The following is a 23,329-nucleotide window of genomic DNA, read 5'->3' on the forward strand; positions in this document are numbered from 1 at the left end:
TAGTAAAAAACACGCTGGCCACTAAATATGACCTGAACCACACCTGGAGGTGCTCCTGATAGGGTGAGCAGTTGTAGGTTTTGTTGGTGGAGATTTTGGGGGCCGAGGAGCAAATGGCACACCGGGATCTTCTTGTACTCTCTTAGTGGCAGCATGAGCCTGGGCTACCATAGCTTGATGCTTAGCTTTGCTTGCTTCTAAGAGCGCTAAGGAAGGAGCAGAGGCAAGGATAGCATTGGTAGTACATTGTTATAATAAGGAAGGATATGACAGAAAATGGCTATGACAGAAAATGGCTATGACAGAAAATGGCTATGACAGGAAATGGCTACGACAGGAAATGGCTACGACAGGAAATGGCTACGACAAAAAATGGGTATCTCAAACCTTTGCTCTGTTGCATCAGCTCTTCTTGCTTATCCACCTCGTGTTCTTTGAGAATAGCAAACTGTGCACTCTGTCTGCTTGGACGGAACTGACCGCTGGGGGGCACGCCGGTCACCTTAGAGTAGGCCTCTGAAGCCATGTCCATCTGGTACTTGGAGAGAGCTGTGTCTCCTGCTCCAGCATACGGCTCAAGAGTATCATCTGCTGTTTGCTTCTTAACCCTGTAGCCAATCAGAATAGACAGCTAGAGCAAGACAAGAAGATTAACATCAGACCAAAAGATCAGCCAGCAGAATAGGTGAAGCAGAAGTCAACAATTGACCCACAAGGATATAATTAGATCGAAGATTAACATGCTGAATGATAAGATAATGGTTAGGAGAAGCAACTCAGAAGATGTGTAGGAACTTGAATAGAAAGGTTGTCTGAGGGCGGGGTCATCAGTCTCTAAGATCTCCAACAGAGAGAAAGGTGAGTGACCATAAACATTTCTTACCTGAGGAGAAGTGACATGAACATGTAACTGAGGGAAGGTCAGAAGCCATAAAAATTCACCCAAAGGAGAGATCAATGGCTGTAAATACCTATCAAGAACCAACATTGCTTCTAAGCACAAAGCACATATCTCCATGGCTACGCATAAATGAAAACCAGCTGTCACTTTTATAACTCACCTCTGTGACTGAGAGTCTTCAGTAGCAGCCCGGTGTCGGGCAGAGTAATATCTGATAGGTTTAGTCGACTCCAGAACTACAAAACACATCCAACAGACTCAAAGACTTGGCAAATGTGCAAGCAACCGGGTACGGTGCATCGAATAATAAACATTATTAAGCTCATTGATACATGATAGCCATCGGTAGGATTCTACAGTTCACCTTGGTGTCGATATCAACATAGATAAGTAGAGCTGATAGAAGCAGCTGTGAGTACACCCTGTACAACCAGCTATCTAGTATAACTGTACTAGATAGCTTAGGATGCATGTTTATGTTGTCTTACCTTGACAACAGTTATATAGGTCAGACAAGTTCCTGTCTGACCTATATATGTTCCCATCTGACCTATATATTCCTGTCTGACATATATATGTTCCTATCTGACCTATATATGTTCCCATCTGACCTATATATGTTCTTGTCTGACCTATATATGTTCTCATCTGACCTATATATGTTCCCATCTGACCTATATATGTTCCTGTCTGACCTATATATGTTCCTATCTGACAGACATCTGTTCATGTCTGAAGACATCTGTATTACAAGCTAGAAGGCACATGCTGCAGACAATCTAAAATATCAGAAGGAATGACTTGATTTTTACATATCATACCGATTAGGCTTAGCTGTGTAACAGAGATACTTTAAGTATAATTTTGAAAACCATGTAAACGTGGTTTACAGTTTTAAATTTCGTCTAAATTTTCTAGATTAAAAAGATGGCAGCTATAAAGCAAGCCAACACCTCAGCTATAGGTTGGAGCTAATAATTCCGGTCAGTCTGGACCTCTTATGATGCGCTGGTACATTTAAACTTTCTACCAAACCACGCTAGCCTGTGTTCAACAATATCTGCAACCACAAACATGCTAGCATGTTTTACAACATGTGGAAGAGCAATAGTTACGACGGCCTCAAGTGACTTTTAGCTGACGGTTATACGAGAACCTACCTAGAGTAAAAGCACATTAGTCACTTGTCAGCCTGCATGAAAGCCGTGACAAACCAGTGAGATGAGATGAACTGATTGGCTGAACAGATGTAAAGTCAGAAGCCTAATTTAAGTAGCGTGCAGTAGAAGCGAAGTAGAAGAGAAATGGCTTTAGCAGAGGCTCACCAGGTTCAGGTCGAGGTTGAACTGCTCTAGGAGCAGCTCTCGTTACATTTGAGGTATAATAGTTTCTCTCTTGTTGTCTCATGGTCAGCTGCTGCAGCGCTTCATTTACGTCATCCAAGTTGTTTTCGAAAGCTAAAACCAAAGATTCTTCAATTCTTTTCACAACCGTCTACTAGCAGTCACTACTAACTCTACCAGTAACTGTGGACAGACAACTCCTCACTGCACTGGGGACTATCTACTGGTGACTATCAACTACTGATTGTCTAAGAGACGCATCTGCCAGTCACTCGACTAGGATCTTCTACAGCTGGCATTCAACTAGAAGAAAGAGGAAAGGTTGAGAAACACACCTGATTGTCTGACGGGTGGAGATGGTGGCTGAGCTCTGTTCAGACTCGCTGACGAAGGCCTATTTGCGTGTACAGCGGTGGTATTTTCTGCAATCGCACAGCAAAGGTGTACAAAACTTCATCAGAAAGAACAAGACTTTTCAACAGGCACACAGACAATCACACGGATAAGTACATGAAAGGAGGAGATAACCACTGAACAACAAGGACAGGAGTGAACGCATAATGGTTAGGGACTCCACCTCAATATATACATACGCTTCTATAAGCAAGAACTTGTCCTACCAAAATCAGCAGAGTACCAGCGCTAAAGACACGAAAGTATTGCATACTGTGACTACTGCTTACTGAAGATTACTTATAATCTATATATATAAATATCAGTTGTGTAACTTGTGTGTTTGTCTGTCGTTTGTGTGTCCAGTTATAGCAATAAAGTTATAAAAACAAAAAAATCCACTTCGTACAGGTATTGAACCCTGAACCTCCACTTCGGCAAATAGGCTATTACATGCCCAATACATGCCCAAATGGCATTGCTATGGAATAATTGTGCACATACTTATGTACCTGCCGATCTTTAATACTGATTGGTTGAAATAGCGTGTTCAAAGATCACGATGGCTTGAGAGACACAACCTAATGTTTCTAATGCTGGCTTCAAAGGGATGGACAAGGATCTTATTATAGCTTTTGCATAAAAAAAAATTTTTTAAATGGCTTCTTTATCCAAGGAGTATGAGTAAATCAAGCTTGTCTTTACTATGATAAGAGTCGTATCCATTTATCTGACCCCCACAGGAATTAACTCAGATTTTCAGACCAGCCAAGCATGCTAACCATTGCACCATTCTACCTTTCCATATGTTGGAATATTTGTACACATAGTTATTACACGTGATTAACTCCCACGTGAGTGACTGTCAGCGTACTAGTAACTGATAACACCTAACACTAATACTCAGGTTAGGCTATCGACTCACGGGTCCTCATGGAAGAGACAGCCGAGGAAGGCCGCTGCCTCGGCTGAGATCCTGCCATCTTCCCGGAGTAGATATAGACAGCATTCTGGTAACTAGACTTAGCAGCAGCTGATGCTGCCGGGTCTCTGCTGCGCTGCTGTGCATCAGGGATGACCTCCGCATGTCTTGTGTCATCCTGGTGACCTTGGCTTAAGGAGGAGTTATCTTTCCATGTTGATGTTCCTGAATAACCAAATTCAAGGCATTTGGGGTCAAATTGCAATTTGCACCACACACTTTTCGATCACCGATCAGAATGGATAAATTAATTCATACACTTTAGACTAGATTTAAATATATAGTTGATATTGAAAACCTATCCTAAAATTACAAACAAAAAAAACATCATAATAAATAATTAACTTTAGAGTTTTCAATAAATGTTGACTTCTACCACAATATCGAAGCTTTCATTTCCTATCATTGGCAGGTTTAGCCTTCAAAACATTTTAATCCAATAGTTGGATAATCAACAACTTTGCAGCAGAAACTTGTATACACAAGCAAGTCTCCTTATCCGAGACTATATTAACAAATTTATTATATTAACTATAGGTCTATGCCTCAGCTTATAGACCTAAAGTTAATAGGTCTATAGTTAATAGCTCTATAGTTAATAGACCTATAATTAATAGATCTATAGTTAATAGACCTTTAGTTAATAGATCTATAGTTAATAGACCTTTAGTTAATAGGTCTATGCCTCAGCTCATAGACCTAGTTTTGATCCTTCATTGCTAAGAATTTTCCTCAGTGTGTCATTAGAAACTAGTGTTCTGATGGCAGCCATTTTTAATTTCTCACTCAGTTAGAAACGCACTCAGCATTCCGGTATATTCCCGTGATATCTCAAGAACTAATAGTACAATCGACTGGAGACAACAGGATTTTAGTGAAGACGCGTACCACACGAATCCACCGAAATCTTGTAATCCTACACAAACAGCTAGTATGGAAAAACCTGATAAAACTATGACACCGAGTTTACTCAGGCGTAAGATCATGAGGGAAAACGACTCTCCGAATTATTTCGGATCCAAACCTTGAAGTGATTAATACAAATCTCACATACCCAACACGTTGTATCCATAATAAAAAATAGGATAGCCTGTGAACTGCCTAAAATCCTTTTAGAATAAAACAAAACAGTTATTGAGAAAAGAGATTTTCCTAAAGATGCTTCCGGAGACGATACAGTCAGGGTAAATTACAAAATACTATAACGTGTTGTTAGGGAGGTCAAGACTTACCCTCCATCCCATTAACGATTATGCCATACATGTTATCTTTTTGGGAGCCACCTTGCTTACTACTTGGCTTTGGTGCATTTCCTGGAGTTGTCTCACCCTTGCCGCTGCCAAGAAATATCGCTGCCGATTTGTTGATCTTTGTGTAGGTTGTGAGGACTTGCTCTAGTTCATCTTCTCTAAAGATAAGCAAAAGAGAGAAGGTGTTACCGCCTGAGAGAATGGACAGCAGGTGTTACAGCCTGAGAGACTGGACGCAGGTACTACAGCCTGAGAGACTGGACAGCTGGTGTTACAGCCTGAGAGAATGGACTGCAGGTGTTACGACCTGAAAGACTGGAATTGGATGCAAAAAAGAAAAAAGATGCAGAAAAGAAGGACAATAAAGTACATTATGTTGAAACCTCAAAAATACTTACTCAGCTGATGCGACAAACTCCTCAAGCTTACTTTGGCAAACACGCCGCTCATTGGCTATTGCCAAGTAATCTCGTCTGCTATTGGATGAATACTGAGACTCGGTCTCCTTGCGGTAGATGTGCACAAAGTCACCGAGCTACAACAATATGATGGCGCATTGCAGCGATATAGCCCGCAATAGCAGAAAATATAAATCCTTTTTTAACTCTTTCGCAGGCAAGTTTTTTGGGCTATTTGAGCACCCCTGGGCAGATTAATTTTTCAAAACTTGATTTTAAAAAAATTATTGATACACTTTTATTTATAATATTGTATATGTTTATTATGTTTTTATTATACAGATTTATACAAATAAACATTTATAAGTCAAATTCTTATATAAGTGTTTCTCCAGCTGTAGTAATTTTGGAAGCATTTGCCCTTGCAGAGGCCAATGTTTGCTTGCCTACACCACAGTTTTGACATCATGTGCTTATTATGATTCCTCTATAGCTTTGCCTTTGCCTATAGCCTTTAGATGACGCCATGACAGTAAAAGAATGTTGTTGCACTCTGGGAAAATATTCAGAAAGCAGAAACAAAAGCAGAAACAAGCTACAAACAAAATTCTCACTTTTCTTTTAATACGTTTTTATTTCGGATTTTTCGTTCGTTTAGTATGGCAAAAACGATCGTTTTGTTTTTTGAAAACGGCTAATTTTTTGTTTGGTACAGAAACCGATAAATTGAAGTTTACCATTAGTAAAGAAATTAAACAAAGAAAGGCAATAAGCTAACCAGAAATCAATTTATAAAAAACGTTCGCGTGGTGACGTTATAGTCGCTCTGCCCATTGGCGTCAGTATCGCGAAACGACAATGTCGCTATGCCTGCAAAAGGGTTAATGAGCCACATGGGACCTACCTGTTTTGCCAGAATTCGTCGTCTGTCATTGACAGGAAGTCGACGAGAAGGGACAACAACCTTGAAAGGTTGGCTGAGGTTCACAGCAGCCCGCTTTAAAAAGCGAAGCACCAAATCCTAGAATCAAAGAAAAGAGATGAGCAATCATGACATCATATCATAAGCACCAATCATAAACGAGTAAAAGGAAACATGACAGAACTCAATCCGGTCTGTTTCACTAGCCCTGTGTTTATCGGTGTTCTGGAATGTTCTAGAATGCCTGACCTGCAACTGACAGGTTAGGGTTCATTTCCCTAAGAAGGCCACTGATGGTGACAGGAATGACATCCAACCTTAACTTGCTCCCTGTAACTAGGCATGTCCCCAATCATCGAGGTTTCCTTGCCACTGGACTCCGACATGTCCACCTTAGGTCACAGAGCCATTGTTTGTACAACCGCTTTTAACAGCATGCACACAGCTTATGCTTGTAGTATGCTAAGCAGACATGATTGAAAGATTGCGTTCTCTCTCGAGCTCTTTTTCTCTCTCCCCCACTCCCTCTGCCCCCCTCTCCCTCTCTGGTGCTCACCCTCTCTCCCTCTCTGGTGCTCGCCCTCTCTCCCTCTCTGGTGCTCGCCCTCTCTCTCTCTTTGGTGCTCGCCCTCTCTCCCTCTCTGGTGCTCGCCCTCTCTGTCTCTCTCTGGTGATCGCCCTCTCTGTCTCTCTCTGGTGCTCGCCCTCTCTCTCTCTGGTGCTCGCCCTCTCTCTCTCTGGTGCTCGCTTTCTCCCTCTGGTGCTCGCCCTCTCTCTCTGGTGCTCGCCCTCTCCCTCTGTCTCCCTCTCTGGAGCTCTCCCTCTCTGGAGCTCTCCCTCTCTGGCTCTCTCTCTCTCTGGCGCTTTCCCCCTCTCTCTCTCCACTTTCTCTCTCTCCCTCTTTTTCTCTCTCTCTCCTGTCTCTCCCCACTTCCTCTCCTCTCTCTCACTAACTCTCCCTTCACTCCCTCTCCCCTCACTCTCTATTTTTTCTCCACTCTCTCTCTCTCTTTTTCTCCACTCTTTCTCTCTCCGCTCTCATGCAGTTGTGGATGATGATGAAATGCTCTCCTACAGCCTTTGATAGAATAGCAGTTCAAAACTATGGATGAACAGAGATGGACCAGCAGTGGCGCAGATGGTAGAGAAATTAAAAAAGAAATGCAAAATATTATTGCTCAACTGTCAGTCATAATTCGTTGCATGATTCCATCACTTAGACTGCAGAAGATCACGTCTTACCATCTGCTCATTAGCCAACTCCAAATCCTCTGTTCCAACATCCTTGCCCGTCTCTGACATTAGCCGGTATTGTACTCGGGTCAAGTACGTAGCAAAGGCTAGCCGTGCCTGAGACTTCCTATAAACAAGACACAAAAACATAGATATGGCACATCCAAAATTAGCAAAAAATATATCATTATCTTTCAATAACTTACGTCAGTATGCAGCCCCTTTTCAGCTCCCCGATGAGATCAAACGTAGGCTTGGCTTTAAGCTCTGGTGACTCTACCATCTCTTTATCACCACCAGCTCGCTCAATGTGGCTGCCTTTTTCCTCTTGAGACTGCTGCTGTACAGGCTCAACCATTGCTATTGGTTTGCTGCCAAGGCTAGGTGTGTAACTTTGATTTGAGAGTTGTGCTCCATTTTTATTTTGAGAAAGAGATATTTTTGTCCCTTCTTTATTATGAACACCGTCAGTTTCTGGTTCACCTGAAGACTGCAGTGAATTTTTACAAGATGTGTCAGGTGTTTCACTTGGCCGTGTTTCCTGCAGCCGAGATGGTATTTCTTTTTCAACGTCAGACTCTACACAAAAATGGTAAGAAAGATAATTCACCAGATAACTCTAGCGAGTTACTGAACTGCAGACAACCATGTAACTACCACCAGACCACCATAGAACTACCACTAGACTACCATAAAACTACCAATAAATTACCATAGAACTACCACTAAATTACCATAAAACTACCACTAGATTACCATAAAACTACCGCTAAATTACCATAGAACTACCACTAGGTTACCATAGAACTACCACTAGATAACCATAGAACTACCACTAGACTACCATAGAACTACCACTAGGTTACGATGGAGCTACCACTAGACTACCATAAAACTACCACTAGATTACCATAGAACTACTACTAGAAAACCATATAACTACCATTAGACTTCCATAGAACTACCACTAGATTACCATAGAACTACCATAAAATTACCATAGAACTACCACTAGGTTACCATAAAACAACCACTAAATAACCATAGAACTACCACTAGGTTATCATAAAACTACCACAGACCTACGATTGCACAGAGATTCCCTTACCATCGTCGGAAGACTTCTTGGAAGGTGCTCGTTTTTTGTGCTTATGGAGAATCGATTGACCAAGTTTCCTTTCATACAGCATCGACCTCTGTATCCCACTCGTTAGAAACTTCTCCATCTGTAGGTAAAGTTCATGGCAAATGAGATTGGTAATCATGACTTCGGAAAAGATGGCTACTCATGGTCTCCCATGGTTTACAGTTAGTCATATTACATGAGATGTTTTCATATTGAACTTTCTGTTTACGCAGGGTTGAAGTTTCAAACTTGGGCAATTCTGCAAACGGCCTTCATGTAAATTTTGGGCACCCAAATTAGGTTGAAGCTAAAATGCATTTGGTTTCTGATTGTTTCTCAGTAATGCGTACCACACTTGCTAGACGTCTTTGGTAAAGGCTTCTATAGCAAAAAGGTCTATATTTTTTATAATAAAAACAAAGCATTCTTGTTTACTGCGCGTAGAGGTATCTGAGCAAGAAGGAGGCAACTCCCACTCTAACAAGTAGCGTGTCTAGTATAATTGAGAATAATGGGAAAGGAGACGGAGGGAGAAACCACTCTTCAAATGTATGTTATACATATGAGAGTTATGCTCTCACGTGCTCCTATCACAAAAGAGCTCACTGTAAGAGCTTGACAAGTGAACTGGGTGCAACTAGCATAAGCGGGATGGTTGGTTTAGAGGAGACACTGCACACAAACTGCAATTACTTTCACTTGATGGGCATTATAGCCAGTCTACAAGACAAAACAACTCCAATGATTCTTGGTCCATGATTTTACTTTTTACGATGATGCTCTTCTCTATCTTGAAAGCATCTTTAGTCACAGCCATATCTCATAGCCACACCCACATCCATAGCCACACCCACATCCATAGCCACACCCACATCCTTAGCCATGCCCACATCCATAACTTCCATCACTGGCATGACTAGTACATCACCTCTATAATTACGCCTGTATCTACTACTACAGTGAAACCTCGGTTCTCGAACATGATCCCCTCCAGAAAGTTGTTTAAAAATCGAGTTGTTCGAGATCCGAAACAGTTATTCCCATTAGAATTACCTAATGTATGTGAATTTTAATCCGTTCCAAGCCGAGAAAACAACTTTGGTAAAGTATTTTTTAACATTTACACCATAAACTGTATTATATACTACATAATATAAATAAAAACAGGTAGATATAGATTGTGTTTATTTTTAATTAAATATTTTCTGTCTATGAGAGTGAAAAGAGAAAACAGAAAGTAAACATTTCGTATGTTTTGCTCTTGAAACATCTAAAACATTCAAAATACCAGAAAATTGATCATGAAAATCAAAAAATGCAACAGATCAGTTACATCAGAAATCGTGTGAAAAAAAAAATATAAACAACGTTTACTTCACAACTTTGAAGAAAAATCCTCCTCCAAAACAATTGAGGGTAACTCAACTGAATGAATTGTCCCCTAGCAAACCTCTGCGGTAGAGGGACATCGTCTCAGACGGTTCCTCCTTTTTTGTAAAAACTTTATAAAGCGTAACTTGCTTCTCCCTCTGTTAACTTTTACACTACCACATTAAATTCTGACCAAACGATTAATCTGGATTTTCAAAAGGATTTTCAAAAAACCGATATAACGCTAATATTTAAGCGATATCCCAAAAATAAAAACAGACATTATTTCTATTAATAAATGCATCTTATTCAGAACGAATTTCTCTACAAGATTGGTATAAAATTGTTTAGTGAATCTCATTCTCACCATTTTTCTGACGCTTTATTTGCGTTGAACGAACGGGGTGTTTCTTATTGCCATGACGATAATTATCTGATTTTCCCGTTTTGAAAAATAATTAGAAATAGAATTGTTGAGCCAAAAAACTTTTTTATTGGTTGCACATGATTTGCAACAAGGTTGTTTCATTGGAGACCAAAATTTGATGAGTCTAGCTAATGTGTTAAATAAAAAGAAAAGTGAAACCCTATTGATAAGCCGATACATCGGCTTACGGTCTGTACTTATATTACCGCGAAAGCGAATACATCGGCTTACGGTAGCGAAAGAGCTACCGAATGTTCCTGGCCGTTTCCGGAGCCGTTTCGAACGTTTAATTCTAATGCACACACTCCGGTTTGGTTGAGAACAGAATTTCTGTTCAAGATCCTAGGCGAACAAATCTCAATTTTATCGGTCGAAAACTGAATGGGTCGAGAACCGAAGCGTTCGAAAACCGAAGCTCCACTGTACTCTCCATGTTTACGCCCACATATATCTATATCCTTGCCTATTTTAGGTCACTTTTACAAACACACCCACCTCCATCGATCCTGCTGAGATGAAGGCTTGGCTAGGCATAGTGTGGATGTTGAGTCTGAAAAAGAGATATATTCAGCAGATGACTGAACCTGCTGGTAGTTGCCTACACCTGTTAATTGGGCTATATGTCATAACTAATAAAGCTGTGACAAAAAGCCTATCAACTTAAACTATGGAAAGCAATAGATTGAAGTTTGAAAGGAAACAGCGATGTCGACAGGCAGCGAGTAGTGAATCAATTGTTAGCTAGTAAATATGGATCTATTCAACTGACAGCATCAACTGACTAAAGAGAGAAAATCTTTTCATTAGATTAACAGTGGATTAGCTGCCTTACAAAACCAGTTACTGCTGAACAAATCAAACAAGGCTTGAGGGACTGACAACTCCTCATTAAAACTCATAACAGGCTTTTATCCAGTGCATCTTTTTAGGCAGAATGAAAAACATCAACCTGTAAAAGGATTTTCTATTAATAAATTATAAAATGCTTTGTTCTACACAACGTGACTTACAACAAACTTTAATTTGAATAGCAGATGTATAGGAGGTGCCCGTTTAGTTGCTCTGATGTCTGGAATAAATTAACAGCACTCTATTGGAGCTAAATCTGCTCTATTAACACTGAGCTTAAGTGCGTGTCTGTTTAAGACTCCCAATAGCTAGTGCCTATCACCCTCCCATAAAAGGCCATTTACTCCCTATCCAAACAATTGATACTCAGCCTTCTTACATTCCTAGCCAGCCTACCTCTCCTTCACAGATCTTACCAAATGCTACCGTTGTAATGCTACTCACAACACAACTTGTTCAACCTTTCCAATTTTAGCCTCAATCTATCCTTCTATCTCACCCTCTCGAGGAACACTGCTTAACCGGCTTTAAAAGGAATAGTGATGAGGTTTACCTGAGTTTATTGGCGGTAGACGGGTTGCTTATGTTGCCTTTGCTGTTCGAATACTGTGTGTATCTGTCAGGGAATAGCCGCTGGTGCAGCATTTGATTGTTAGTCGACGGATACTGGAGAAACTGGCTGTACAAGTCCCATGACTCGGGCGTTGGAAATATTCTCACCCACCCGCCCCTCCTTGCGTGCTCCTCCTTAACCTTTCGAACAATCTTAGCTTCCTCTTGAGAAAGAGGGGTTATACCATCAACTCCTGTTTGCTTGTTGGCTGAACCCGCAGTTGAACATCTGAGTCTACCAGAGCCAGGCCTGATTTGCTTCTAAAAGAAAAAAGACTTCTCAAGCATTTTGATTCAAAAATCACAAATGATTTAGATACAGCGTAATATGCACGTGGACACTATGCTAGTTATGAATAAAGCATGAGGAGACAATTATGACATGTCACAAGTAGACTCCAAGACCTACATCAGAAACTAGACAAGCTGATAGAGAGATTACATCTATTTAGCTTCTGGTGACCATAAAGATAGAGTATGCATGCCGGTGCTTAGATTCGACAGGCTTATGTGTGACACTCTGTAGAATACGTGCTGTCAACTGTCAACAGGTGCTGTCTAAAGCAAACTGACAACTTTGAGCAAATAAATAACCCCGACAAAATATCATGAAGCGCTACAAAATAATAACCAGTACAACATAGCCACAGTTCTCAGATAAACTAACACAAAATGCGGGCTAGTCAAGAAACCAAAGCAGTTCTTGCCTCGAGGTAATCTTTAGCGTTCACCAAAGCGCCGACAACCTTGAGAAAAGAAAGGGAGTAGAGTACACGGTGCGCACCAGCATGTGTAAGAAACCAACAGGAAAGTATATTTACACTGTGGTAACCTCGGGAAAAGACTATTGCAGTAGTAATACCAGCAAATGTGAACACAAAAGCGCTGACCATTCACGGTTCACTGCAGTCGGGTGTTAGGTCTAAAAAGGAGGTATGATCTTAGCCTGTCTTGACAAACTGTTGTTTTTTGCGGAGTTGTCCCCCCTTCGAGCGAGCAACACAACAGCTTGTCACAAGACGTACTGCACCTGGTGCATCAGCTGCACTGAAAGGAAGTTGTTCTCTTCCGTCTATGCGGCTTGGTTACGATGTTATGGCGGTCACTCCATTGGTAATCGTAACGGATTTCGCGCAAAAATTTATGTAGAAAAAATAAGATTACAACGCTTAACCAAAGACCGGTCTCTCTTGTAAACTTTAGTAGAAATTTTTTTAGCGCTCAGTCAGTTTTATTTCTATTTTTGTATCAGTCAGTTTTATTTGTTCTTATTTTATATTAATATTATTTCAATAAAGATTAACTAACTATTTGTTCTTATGAATTTTATTTTTAATTTATTTTATTCTTAAGTTCTGCTAAAGTTTACAACAGAGACTGGTTTTGGTTAAACATAGCAATCTTATTTTTTCTACATAAATGTTTGCGCGAAATCCGTTATGATTACCAATGGAGCGACCGCAATAACATCGCAACCAAGCCGCATAGATGGAAGAGAACAACTCCCTTTCAGTGTAGCTGATGCATCAGGTGCAGTACTTCTTGTGACAAGCTGTTGTGTTGCTCGTCCGCTCGACAACTCCGCAAAAACAACAATTTGTCAAGACAGGCTAGTATGATCTCTACTGAACAGCAAATGTTCAATTCCATATTTGTAGACATATATTATTACATAACTGCTAGGCCCGTCTAGCCACTATTGTTAAACAAGTCTAGACACTATTATTAGACAAATCTAGACACTATTAGTAGACAAATCTAAATCCTATTATTAGACAAATCTAGACACTATTATTAGACAAATCTAGACACTATTATTAGACCAGTCTAGACACTATTATTAGACAAGTCTAGACACTATAATTAGACAAGTTTAGACACTATTATTAGACAAGTCTAGACACTAATATTAGACAAGTTTAGACACTATTATTAGACAAATCTAGATACTATTATTAGACAAGTTTAGACACTATTATTAGACAAGTCTAGACACTATTATTAGACAAGTCTAGACACTATTATTAGATAAGTTTAGACACTATTATTAGACAAATCTAGACACTATTATTAGACAAGTTTAGACACTATTATTAGACAAATCTAGATACTATTATTAGAGAAGTCTAGACATTATTATTAGACAAGTTTAGACACTATTATTAGACAAATCTAGACACTATTATTAGACAAGTTTAAACACTATTATTAGACAAATCTAGACACTATTATTAGACAAGTTTAGACCCTATTATTAGACAAATCTAGATACTATTATTAGACAAATCTAGATGCTATTATTAGACAAGTTTAGACACTATTATTAGACCAGTCTAGATACTATTATTAGACAAGTCTAGACACTATTATTAGACAAGTCTAGACACTATAATTAGACAAGTTTAGACACTATTATTAGACAAGTCTAGACACTAATATTAGACAAGTTTAGACACTATTATTAGACAAATCTAGATACTATTATTAGACAAGTTTAGACACTATTATTAGACAAGTCTAGACACTATTATTAGACAAGTCTAGACACTGTTATTAGATAAGTTTAGACACTATTATTAGACAAATCTAGACACTATTATTAGACAAGTTTAGACACTATTATTAGACAAATCTAGATACTATTATTAGAGAAGTCTAGACACTATTATTAGACAAGTTTAGACACTATTATTAGACAAATCTAGACACTATTATTAGACAAGTTTAAACACTATTATTAGACAAGTCTAGACACTATTATTAGACAAGTCTAGACCCTATTATTAGACAAGTTTAGACACTATTATTAGACAAATCTAGACACTATTATTAGACAAGTTTAGACCCTATTATTAGACAAATCTAGATACTATTATTAGACAAATCTAGATGCTATTATTAGACAAGTTTAGACACTATTATTAGACCAGTCTAGACACTATTATTAGACAAGTCTAGACACTATTATTAGACAAGTTTAGACACTATTATTAGACAAATCTAGACACTATTATTAGACAAGTTTAGACACTATTATTATACAAGTCTAGACACTATTATTAGAAAAGTTTAGACACTATTATTAGACAAATCTAGACACTATTATTAGAAAAGTTTAGACACTATTATTAGACAAGTTTAGACACTATTATTAGACAAGTTTAAACACTATTATTAGACAAGTTTAGACACTATTATTAGCCAAGTCTAGACACTATTATTAAACAAGTTTTGACACTATTATTAGACAAATCTAGACATTATTATTAAACAAGTTTAGACACTATTATTAGCCAAGTTTAGACACTACTGTTAGATAAATACTTGCAGTGCACATTGATTGTGAATTAACACTTGAGATGCGATTAGCAATGCAGGAGTGTTTAGCTACTACATTGCTCCTAGTTAACATTTCAGTGTGGAACAGCTGCTAGTAGAAGATCCCTAATAATAGACTTAGTTTCTAAGAAATGATCGTTATCCTTGGGTACTGTTATGTAAATGTATTATAGCTATGTAATTGATTACAACTTTTGTCCATGCTGGACGAAATGGACAGAATGAGGGACAAACAATATCATTGCATCTACATATTAGATTAAAGTTTTAGGAAATTTGCCATTGGTGACACATAGGGCGGACTCCATTTTATCGTGCCCCACAGCATTGTACAAAGTTGGAAATTCCCTCTACAGTACGACGTCGGAAATTCCTAATGATTAACCAAAGTTACTCAAGAATAGCTGTAAATATTTGCTGGAACACGTTAGCCTAAAGGTAACAGGAGGTAGCCTAAGGAATTCACGATGTAAGGTACGAGTGCAACTACCCAACCCTCTCAGCAAAAGCGTGATGGTTTACTAGCTAAGCGCACACACTGCAGGCTGAGTTCTTACCCTCGTTCCAGCCGAATGCGCGCGTGACATCAGAGAGAAGCTATTGCCTGACGCACTAGATGCGCCAGAACCAGGTCGTATTTTCTAAGAAATGAAAATTCAAGTAATGAGTGTTGAGCTGCATGACTATGGACTGGCCTCAGACTGGCCTCAGATACACATAAAATAAACAGCATTTAGTATATTTGTTGTATGAGAATACATATCCTTTAAGGATAGAGAACACAGGCCATCACCAGCAAACTCCGCCAGTCATAACATAGACTTGCTTCTCTAAACATTTAGACTTCTTTAAAAGCAATTAATCAAGAGTTGTCTGTTTACCCAACATAGAACTCTATGCGAAGAGACCCGTATACCTCTATGGAAGATTCTACACTACATCTGATTTATCACGAGCAGTTTAAAGATGCTTACACAGAACTTCAATATATTTTATCAGAAAGTATCGGTATTTTTCTATCATTTGCAATTGTTTTTGATGTTTGAGTTCATCGGATTGCCAGGATGTTTCAAGATCAAAATCGACAAAACTGGATGGCCGTTAGAATGCTCAGATTTAAACAAAAGTGAGATTATGAAGTCTATAGTTGCATTTCGACAAAGAGACCGACAGAATAGAGACGCGTAATGATGCGACCTTAACACCACTACAAATAGCAATAATGAGAGAGACAGGCAACCGAAAAACTAATGACAACATTTCGGCACATTATTTTTAGCGTTTTAGTCGCAATAAATTTTTGTCAATTCTAATATTGAATCATCCTGGCAGTCAGATTAGCACAAATATCAAAGACAATCGCGAATCATACAATAAAATACAAATATATAAAAAAGGCTAGAAAAATAATGACACTTTCTGATCAAATCTACTAGGATTTTGTGCAAGTTCATCATTAAGCTAGTGTAAAGTGTTCCATAGAGGTATACAAATATCTTTGCATAAAGTTTGATGAAAGTGAAAAGACAACTCCACGTGGAGTGAAATTCGGTGTAAGTTCATCTGTAAGAACAGTGAGCACAGACCGAAGGAGCTGTACCTAGTACAGTTGAAGCCAACAAATGGACTCCGTAGACTGAGATTTACCGTATCGCCTGAGCAAAGTGGGCGTGTTTGCTGTTTCCTCTCCTTCCTTCCAAGTATGCTAGCCAGTCGTTTCTGAGCGAACGATACCGACTTGCTTATGATAGGGAGGGGAGTCAGTGCCCTAGCTGGCGCTTTAGATGAAGGAGTAGATGAAACTGTATCATAGAGGCTGGTTATCTGTGGGCCGGTGTCAGTAGAGGTAGTTGGAAGAGCAGACTGACATGTCACAGCGGGTGAATGAGTAGGCGGTGTATTAGGTTGATGAGTGGTAGCAGGTGTCTGACTAGATGGTGATATGTTAGGAGGTGGCTGAGGGTTTTGAGAGGTAGCGGGGACAGAATTGTTAGTAACTTCGTCCTGACAATGAAATCGAATGACGAAGAGAAAAATAGATATGTGTGAGGAATGTTCATGGTGATGAATTTGATGAAATACAGATGAGCTTTTAAGAGAGGGATATTATTTTTGCTGCAAAACCAACCTGCTGCCTAATTGGATTTTTGGATGCCACTTCCTGGTTTCGCTTGGCCTGTGATGGAGTTCTGAGCATCGGGTCATGAAGCACAAAACCTGGATTAAACAACAAACAAAGTTTTGATAACAGTAAGTCTAGGTAAGTAAACTAACATATGAAGAGGTAAGTAAACTAACATATGAAGAGGTAAGTAAACTAACATACGAAAAGGTAAGTAAACTAACATATGAAAAGGTAAGTAAACTAACATATGAAGAGGTAAGTAAACTAACATATGAAGAGGTAAGTAAACTAACATACGAAAAGGTAAGTAAACTAACATATGAAAAGGTAAGTAAACTAACATATGAAGAGGTAAGTAAACTAACATATGAAGAGGTAAGTAAACTAACATACGAAAAGGTAAGTAAACTAACATATGAAAAGGTAAGTAAACTAACATATGAAGAGGTAAGTAAACTAACATATGAAGAGGTAAGTAAACTAACATACGAAAAGGTAAGTAAACTAACATATGAAAAGGTAAGTAAACTAACATATGAAGAGGTAAGTAAACTAACATACGAAAAGGTAAGTAAACTAACATATGAAGAGGTAAGTAAACTAACATATGAAGAGGTAAGTAAACTAACATATGAATAGGTAAGTAAACTAACATATGAAGAGGTAAGTAAACTAACATACGAAGAGGTAAGTAAACTAACATATGAAGAGGTAAGTAAACTAACATATGAAGAGGTAAGTAAACTAACATGTGAAGAGGTAAGTAAACTAACATATGGAGAGGTAAGTAAACTAACATATGAATAGGTAAGTAAACTAACATATGAAGAGGTAAGTAAACTAACATATGAAGAGGTAAGTAAACTAACATATGGAGAGGTAAGTAAACTAACATATGAAGAAGTGAGTAAACTAACATATGAAGAGGTAAGTAAACTAACATATGAAAAGGTAAGTAAGCTAATATATGAAGAGGTAAGTAAGCTAACATATGAAGAGGTAAGTAAACTAACATATGAAGAGGTAAGTAAACTAACATATGAAGAGGTAAGTAAGCTAACATATGAAGAGGTAAGTAAACTAACATATGAAGAGGTAAGTAAACTAACATATAAAGAGGTAAGTAAACTAAGATATGAAGAGGTAAGTAAACTAACATATAAAGAGGTGAGTACACTAAGATAGAAAGAGGTAAGTAAACTAACATACGAAGAGGTAAGTAAACTAACATATGAAGAGGTAAGTAAACTAACATGTGAAGAGGTAAGTAAACTAACATATGGAGAGGTAAGTAAACTAACATATGAATAGGTAAGTAAACTAACATATGAAGAGGTAAGTAAACTAACATATGAAGAGGTAAGTAAACTAACATATGGAGAGGTAAGTAAACTAACATATGAAGAAGTGAGTAAACTAACATATGAAGAGGTAAGTAAACTAACATATAAAGAGGTAAGTAAACTAAGATATGAAGAGGTAAGTAAACTAACATATAAAGAGGTGAGTACACTAAGATAGAAAGAGGTAAGTAAACTAACATACGAAGAGGTAAGTAAACTAACATATGAAGAGGTAAGTAAACTAACATGTGAAGAGGTAAGTAAACTAACCAGTAAGACTGAATAGATCTGCTACGAGATGAGATTTTATTTTGAGGTCTATCGGCGAATCGCAGGCGAGTGATGGCGAGAGATTCACTTCTAAAACCCACGGCCTCAGAGCTGAGTCCAGCAACACATCAAACCCATATAGCTCTGCAATATTAGTGCACATGACACTAATATCATCATAGACACTAATATCATCATAGACACTAATATCATCATAGACACTAATATCATCATAGACACTAATATCATCATAGACACTAATATCATCATAGACACTAATAACATCATAGACACTAATATCATCATAGACACTAATATCATCATAGACACTAATATCATCATAGACACTAATATCATCATAGACACTAATATCATCATAGACACTAATATCATCATAGACACTAATATCATCATAGACACTAATATCATCATAGACACTAATAACATCATAGACACTAATATCATCATAGACACTAATATCATCATAGACACTAATATCATCATAGACACTAATATCATCATAGACACTAATATCATCATAGACACTAATATCATCATAGACACTAATATCATCATAGACACTAATATCATCATAGACACTAATATCATCATAGACACTAATATCATCATAGACACTAATATCATCATAGACACTAATATCATCATAGACACTAATATCATCATAGACACTAATATCATCATAGACACTAATATCATCATAGACACTAATATCATCATAGACACTAATAACATCATAGACACTAATATCATCATAGACACTAATATCATCATAGACACTAATATCATCATAGACACTAATATCATCATAGACACTAATATCATCATAGACACTAATATCATCATAGACACTAATATCATCATAGACACTAATATCATCATAGACACTAATAACATCATAGACACTAATATCATCATAGACACTAATATCATCATAGACACTAATATCATCATAGACACTAATATCATCATAGACACTAATATCATCATAGACACTAATATCATCATAGACACTAATATCATCATAGACACTAATATCATCATAGACACTAATATCATCATAGACACTAATATCATCATAGACACTAATATCATCATAGACACTAATATCATCATAGACACTAATATCATCATAGACACTAATATCATCATAGACACTAATATCATCATAGACACTAATAACATCATAGACACTAATATCATCATAGACACTAATATCATCATAGACACTAATATCATCATAGACACTAATATCATCATAGACACTAATATCATCATAGACACTAATATCATCATAGACACTAATATCATCATAGACACTAATATCATCATAGACACTAATATCATCATAGACACTAATATCATCATAGACACTAATATCATCATAGACACTAATATCATCATAGACACTAATAACATCATAGACACTAATATCATCATAGACACTAATATCATCATAGACACTAATATCATCATAGACACTAATATCATCATAGACACTAATATCATCATAGACACTAATATCATCATAGACACTAATATCATCATAGACACTAATATCATCATAGACACTAATATCATCATAGACACTAATATCATCATAGACACTAATATCATCATAGACACTAATATCATCATAGACACTAATATCATCATAGACACTAATATCATCATAGACACTAATATCATCATAGACACTAATATCATCATAGACACTAATATCATCATAGACACTAATATCATCATAGACACTAATATCATCATAGACACTAATATCATCATAGACACTAATATCATCATAGACACTAATATCATCATAGACACTAATATCATCATAGACACTAATATCATCATAGACACTAATATCATCATAGACACTAATATCATCATAGACACTAATATCATCATAGACACTAATATCATCATAGACACTAATATCATCATAGACACTAATATCATCATAGACACTAATATCATCATAGACACTAATATCATCATAGACACTAATATCATCATAGACACTAATATCATCATAGACACTAATATCATCATAGACACTAATATCATCATAGACACTAATATCATCATAGACACTAATATCATCATAGACACTAATATCATCATAGACAAATAGAATTGAATGTAGCTCGCTGTGAGCATCAACAGGCTGTTACAATACATGTGAAGAGCGTCGAATCAAACATGGGTTATCATGAAATACAATTTTCAAAGGAGACGAGTGATCTTATGACACCAGAGTTAGTGAATGAGTGAAACAGTCCCAATAGACATTGTCTTATTGTTCAACTGCTCATATTCATGGTTATTGATTGTTACATCAGCCTTTGCTGTTAGGAAACTTTATGAAGAGAAACACATACAGAGAATCGTTATTTAACTTATAGGAACGATTCACCCGCTTCTGTAAGTGAACTCACCAAAACAGTTGCCCCGATGAGGCATGAACATTTTACAGGCTGTTGCAATGGGTGTCTCAACAGATATCAAGGTCTTGATGACAGCATCCTCTATTCTCATCATGATGGCTGCAGCAAACAGGCGATAGACAGGTAACAGACAGGTAGCAAACAGGTAGCAGACAATACATATAAATATACAGCAGAAGCTCCTCTGACGTAAATTCCGGATAACTTCAGGAATTAATGTAAAGTTTTCGCTTCTTACTACGTAAAGAATTCCATATAAAGTAAAGTGTCAAGTCGATGCAAGTTCTCGAATTCGATTTGAACAACAGAGAATCTCAATCGCCTTAAAATATCGCTTTCTTTATTGCAGGACTTGAAAGAGAAAACAACATATATGAGTACCTCTATGAGTACCTCTATTATATCTACTGGTACCTTTGCAGTCTAATGTGTTGTGAGAGATCGCCAGGTGTGCCGATAAAGCACGGAGAATACACATGCGCACAAATATTCAGGAGTACCTAAAGGCAGTTGGCTGGTGCAAGTGTTAGAGTGTCAGCCTACCTAACTGAATATCATGAGTTGGAGTCTCGTTAAAAATGATGTTATATCCTAACCTCTAGTTTCGGACAAACGGACAGACATAATAGTAAAGATATATTTGTGTTTTACTTTATTTTAGATGCATACAATATTTTTTATTTTGTTTCGTTGCAGCATAGACTTTTTTGGTTAGAAAAAGTGACAAAAAGTCGATTTAAATTGACATTGAAGGTGTGCGCTCCCTTAGCGTAAAATGACTAATTATGACAAAGCTAAACCCAGTGAAAATGATAATGAAAAAAGTTGATACAAACTAATAATACTACAGGTACTGTACAATCTTTAAATTAAAAAATAAGGTTTTTTCTTTTTGAAGGTCCAACGTGGTGAGTTTGGGAAAATCCTAGAAAAAATTAGGCAATTTACATGTATTTTATTGTTCATATAACTGTAGTCTCATAACCAAATGGACAAGCATCTCACTTTGAGAAGCCGAAATAGCTAAGGGTACTAGAGAGATTTCAGTAGCATTACTTCTAATGTGTTAGTCGAGCCTCTTACTCACCTGTTGTGTCGTGACCTTCTGCCCGCAGACACCTTAGTAGAGCCCCCAACGACCATTTATTACCGTAGTCTTCTATTTCAGGATCTTCATTTCTAGAATGACAGACAGACATGTCAGTAGTGTGACAGACAGACATGTAAGTAGTGTGACAGACAGACATGTCAGTAGTGTGACAGACACACATGTCAGTAGTGTGACAGACACATATGTCAGTAGTGTGACAGACAGACATGTCAGTAGTGTGACAGACAGACATGTCAGTAGTGTGACAGACAGACATGTCAGTAGGGTGACAGACACACATGTTAGTAGGGTGACAGACACACATGTCAGTAGTGTGACAGACATGTCAGTAGTGTGACAGACATACATGTCAGTAGTGTGACAGACATACATGTCAGTAGTGTGACAGACAGACATGTCAGTAGTGTGACAGACAGACCTGTCAGTAGTGTAACAGACGCGTATGTCAGTAGTGTGACAGACACACATGTCAGTAGTGTGACAGACACACATGTCAGTAGTGTGACAGACAGACATGTCAGTAGTGTGATGAATATACCAACATAACAACTGCCACACAAACATCATGGCAAGTGAACTGCATAGAGAGCCTAAAAGCAGCTCGAGAAACAGCACAAAAAACAAGACAAGACCAGCAACATCACACATGCCAAACTCAAGAGAGAGATACCAAAAATGTAACAGGTGTGTGTAATGTAATTATTATCTGTTATGTATTGACTATCCACTACATACTTGTATATAATTATATCGGTTATGTAGCTACTATATATTTTGTGTACTTACTATCTTCCATGTACTTACTATATGCTATTTATTTATCATATACTGTGTACTTACATATATTATGTACTTACTGTCTGCTATGC

At 37.6% G+C, this 23,329-nt stretch overlaps 1 protein-coding gene across 1 annotated transcript in view; it reads right to left on the minus strand.

The window, feature by feature from the left end:
* Positions 1-23,329, minus strand: part of LOC137396172 (tubulin polyglutamylase TTLL5-like) — a 31,780-nt gene that overhangs the window by 2,854 nt on the left and 5,597 nt on the right. Inside the window, exons 10-28 of the mRNA XM_068082321.1 lie at positions 22,437-22,528; positions 21,341-21,448; positions 18,885-19,028; positions 17,275-17,363; positions 15,704-15,787; positions 11,749-12,068; positions 10,842-10,896; positions 8,531-8,648; positions 7,629-8,001; positions 7,432-7,549; positions 6,172-6,288; positions 5,268-5,404; positions 4,852-5,027; positions 3,563-3,784; positions 2,580-2,666; positions 2,227-2,358; positions 1,062-1,137; positions 388-608; positions 44-206 (exon numbers count right to left, since the gene is read on the minus strand). Coding sequence (XP_067938422.1) covers positions 44-206; positions 388-608; positions 1,062-1,137; positions 2,227-2,358; positions 2,580-2,666; positions 3,563-3,784; positions 4,852-5,027; positions 5,268-5,404; positions 6,172-6,288; positions 7,432-7,549; positions 7,629-8,001; positions 8,531-8,648; positions 10,842-10,896; positions 11,749-12,068; positions 15,704-15,787; positions 17,275-17,363; positions 18,885-19,028; positions 21,341-21,448; positions 22,437-22,528 — 2,832 coding nt within the window. The remainder of the gene's footprint in view (positions 1-43; positions 207-387; positions 609-1,061; positions 1,138-2,226; positions 2,359-2,579; positions 2,667-3,562; positions 3,785-4,851; positions 5,028-5,267; positions 5,405-6,171; positions 6,289-7,431; positions 7,550-7,628; positions 8,002-8,530; positions 8,649-10,841; positions 10,897-11,748; positions 12,069-15,703; positions 15,788-17,274; positions 17,364-18,884; positions 19,029-21,340; positions 21,449-22,436; positions 22,529-23,329) is intronic.

The sequence above is a fragment of the Watersipora subatra genome, chromosome 5 (genome assembly GCF_963576615.1).
Source record: "Watersipora subatra chromosome 5, tzWatSuba1.1, whole genome shotgun sequence".
Lineage (NCBI taxonomy): Eukaryota > Metazoa > Bryozoa > Gymnolaemata > Cheilostomatida > Watersiporidae > Watersipora > Watersipora subatra.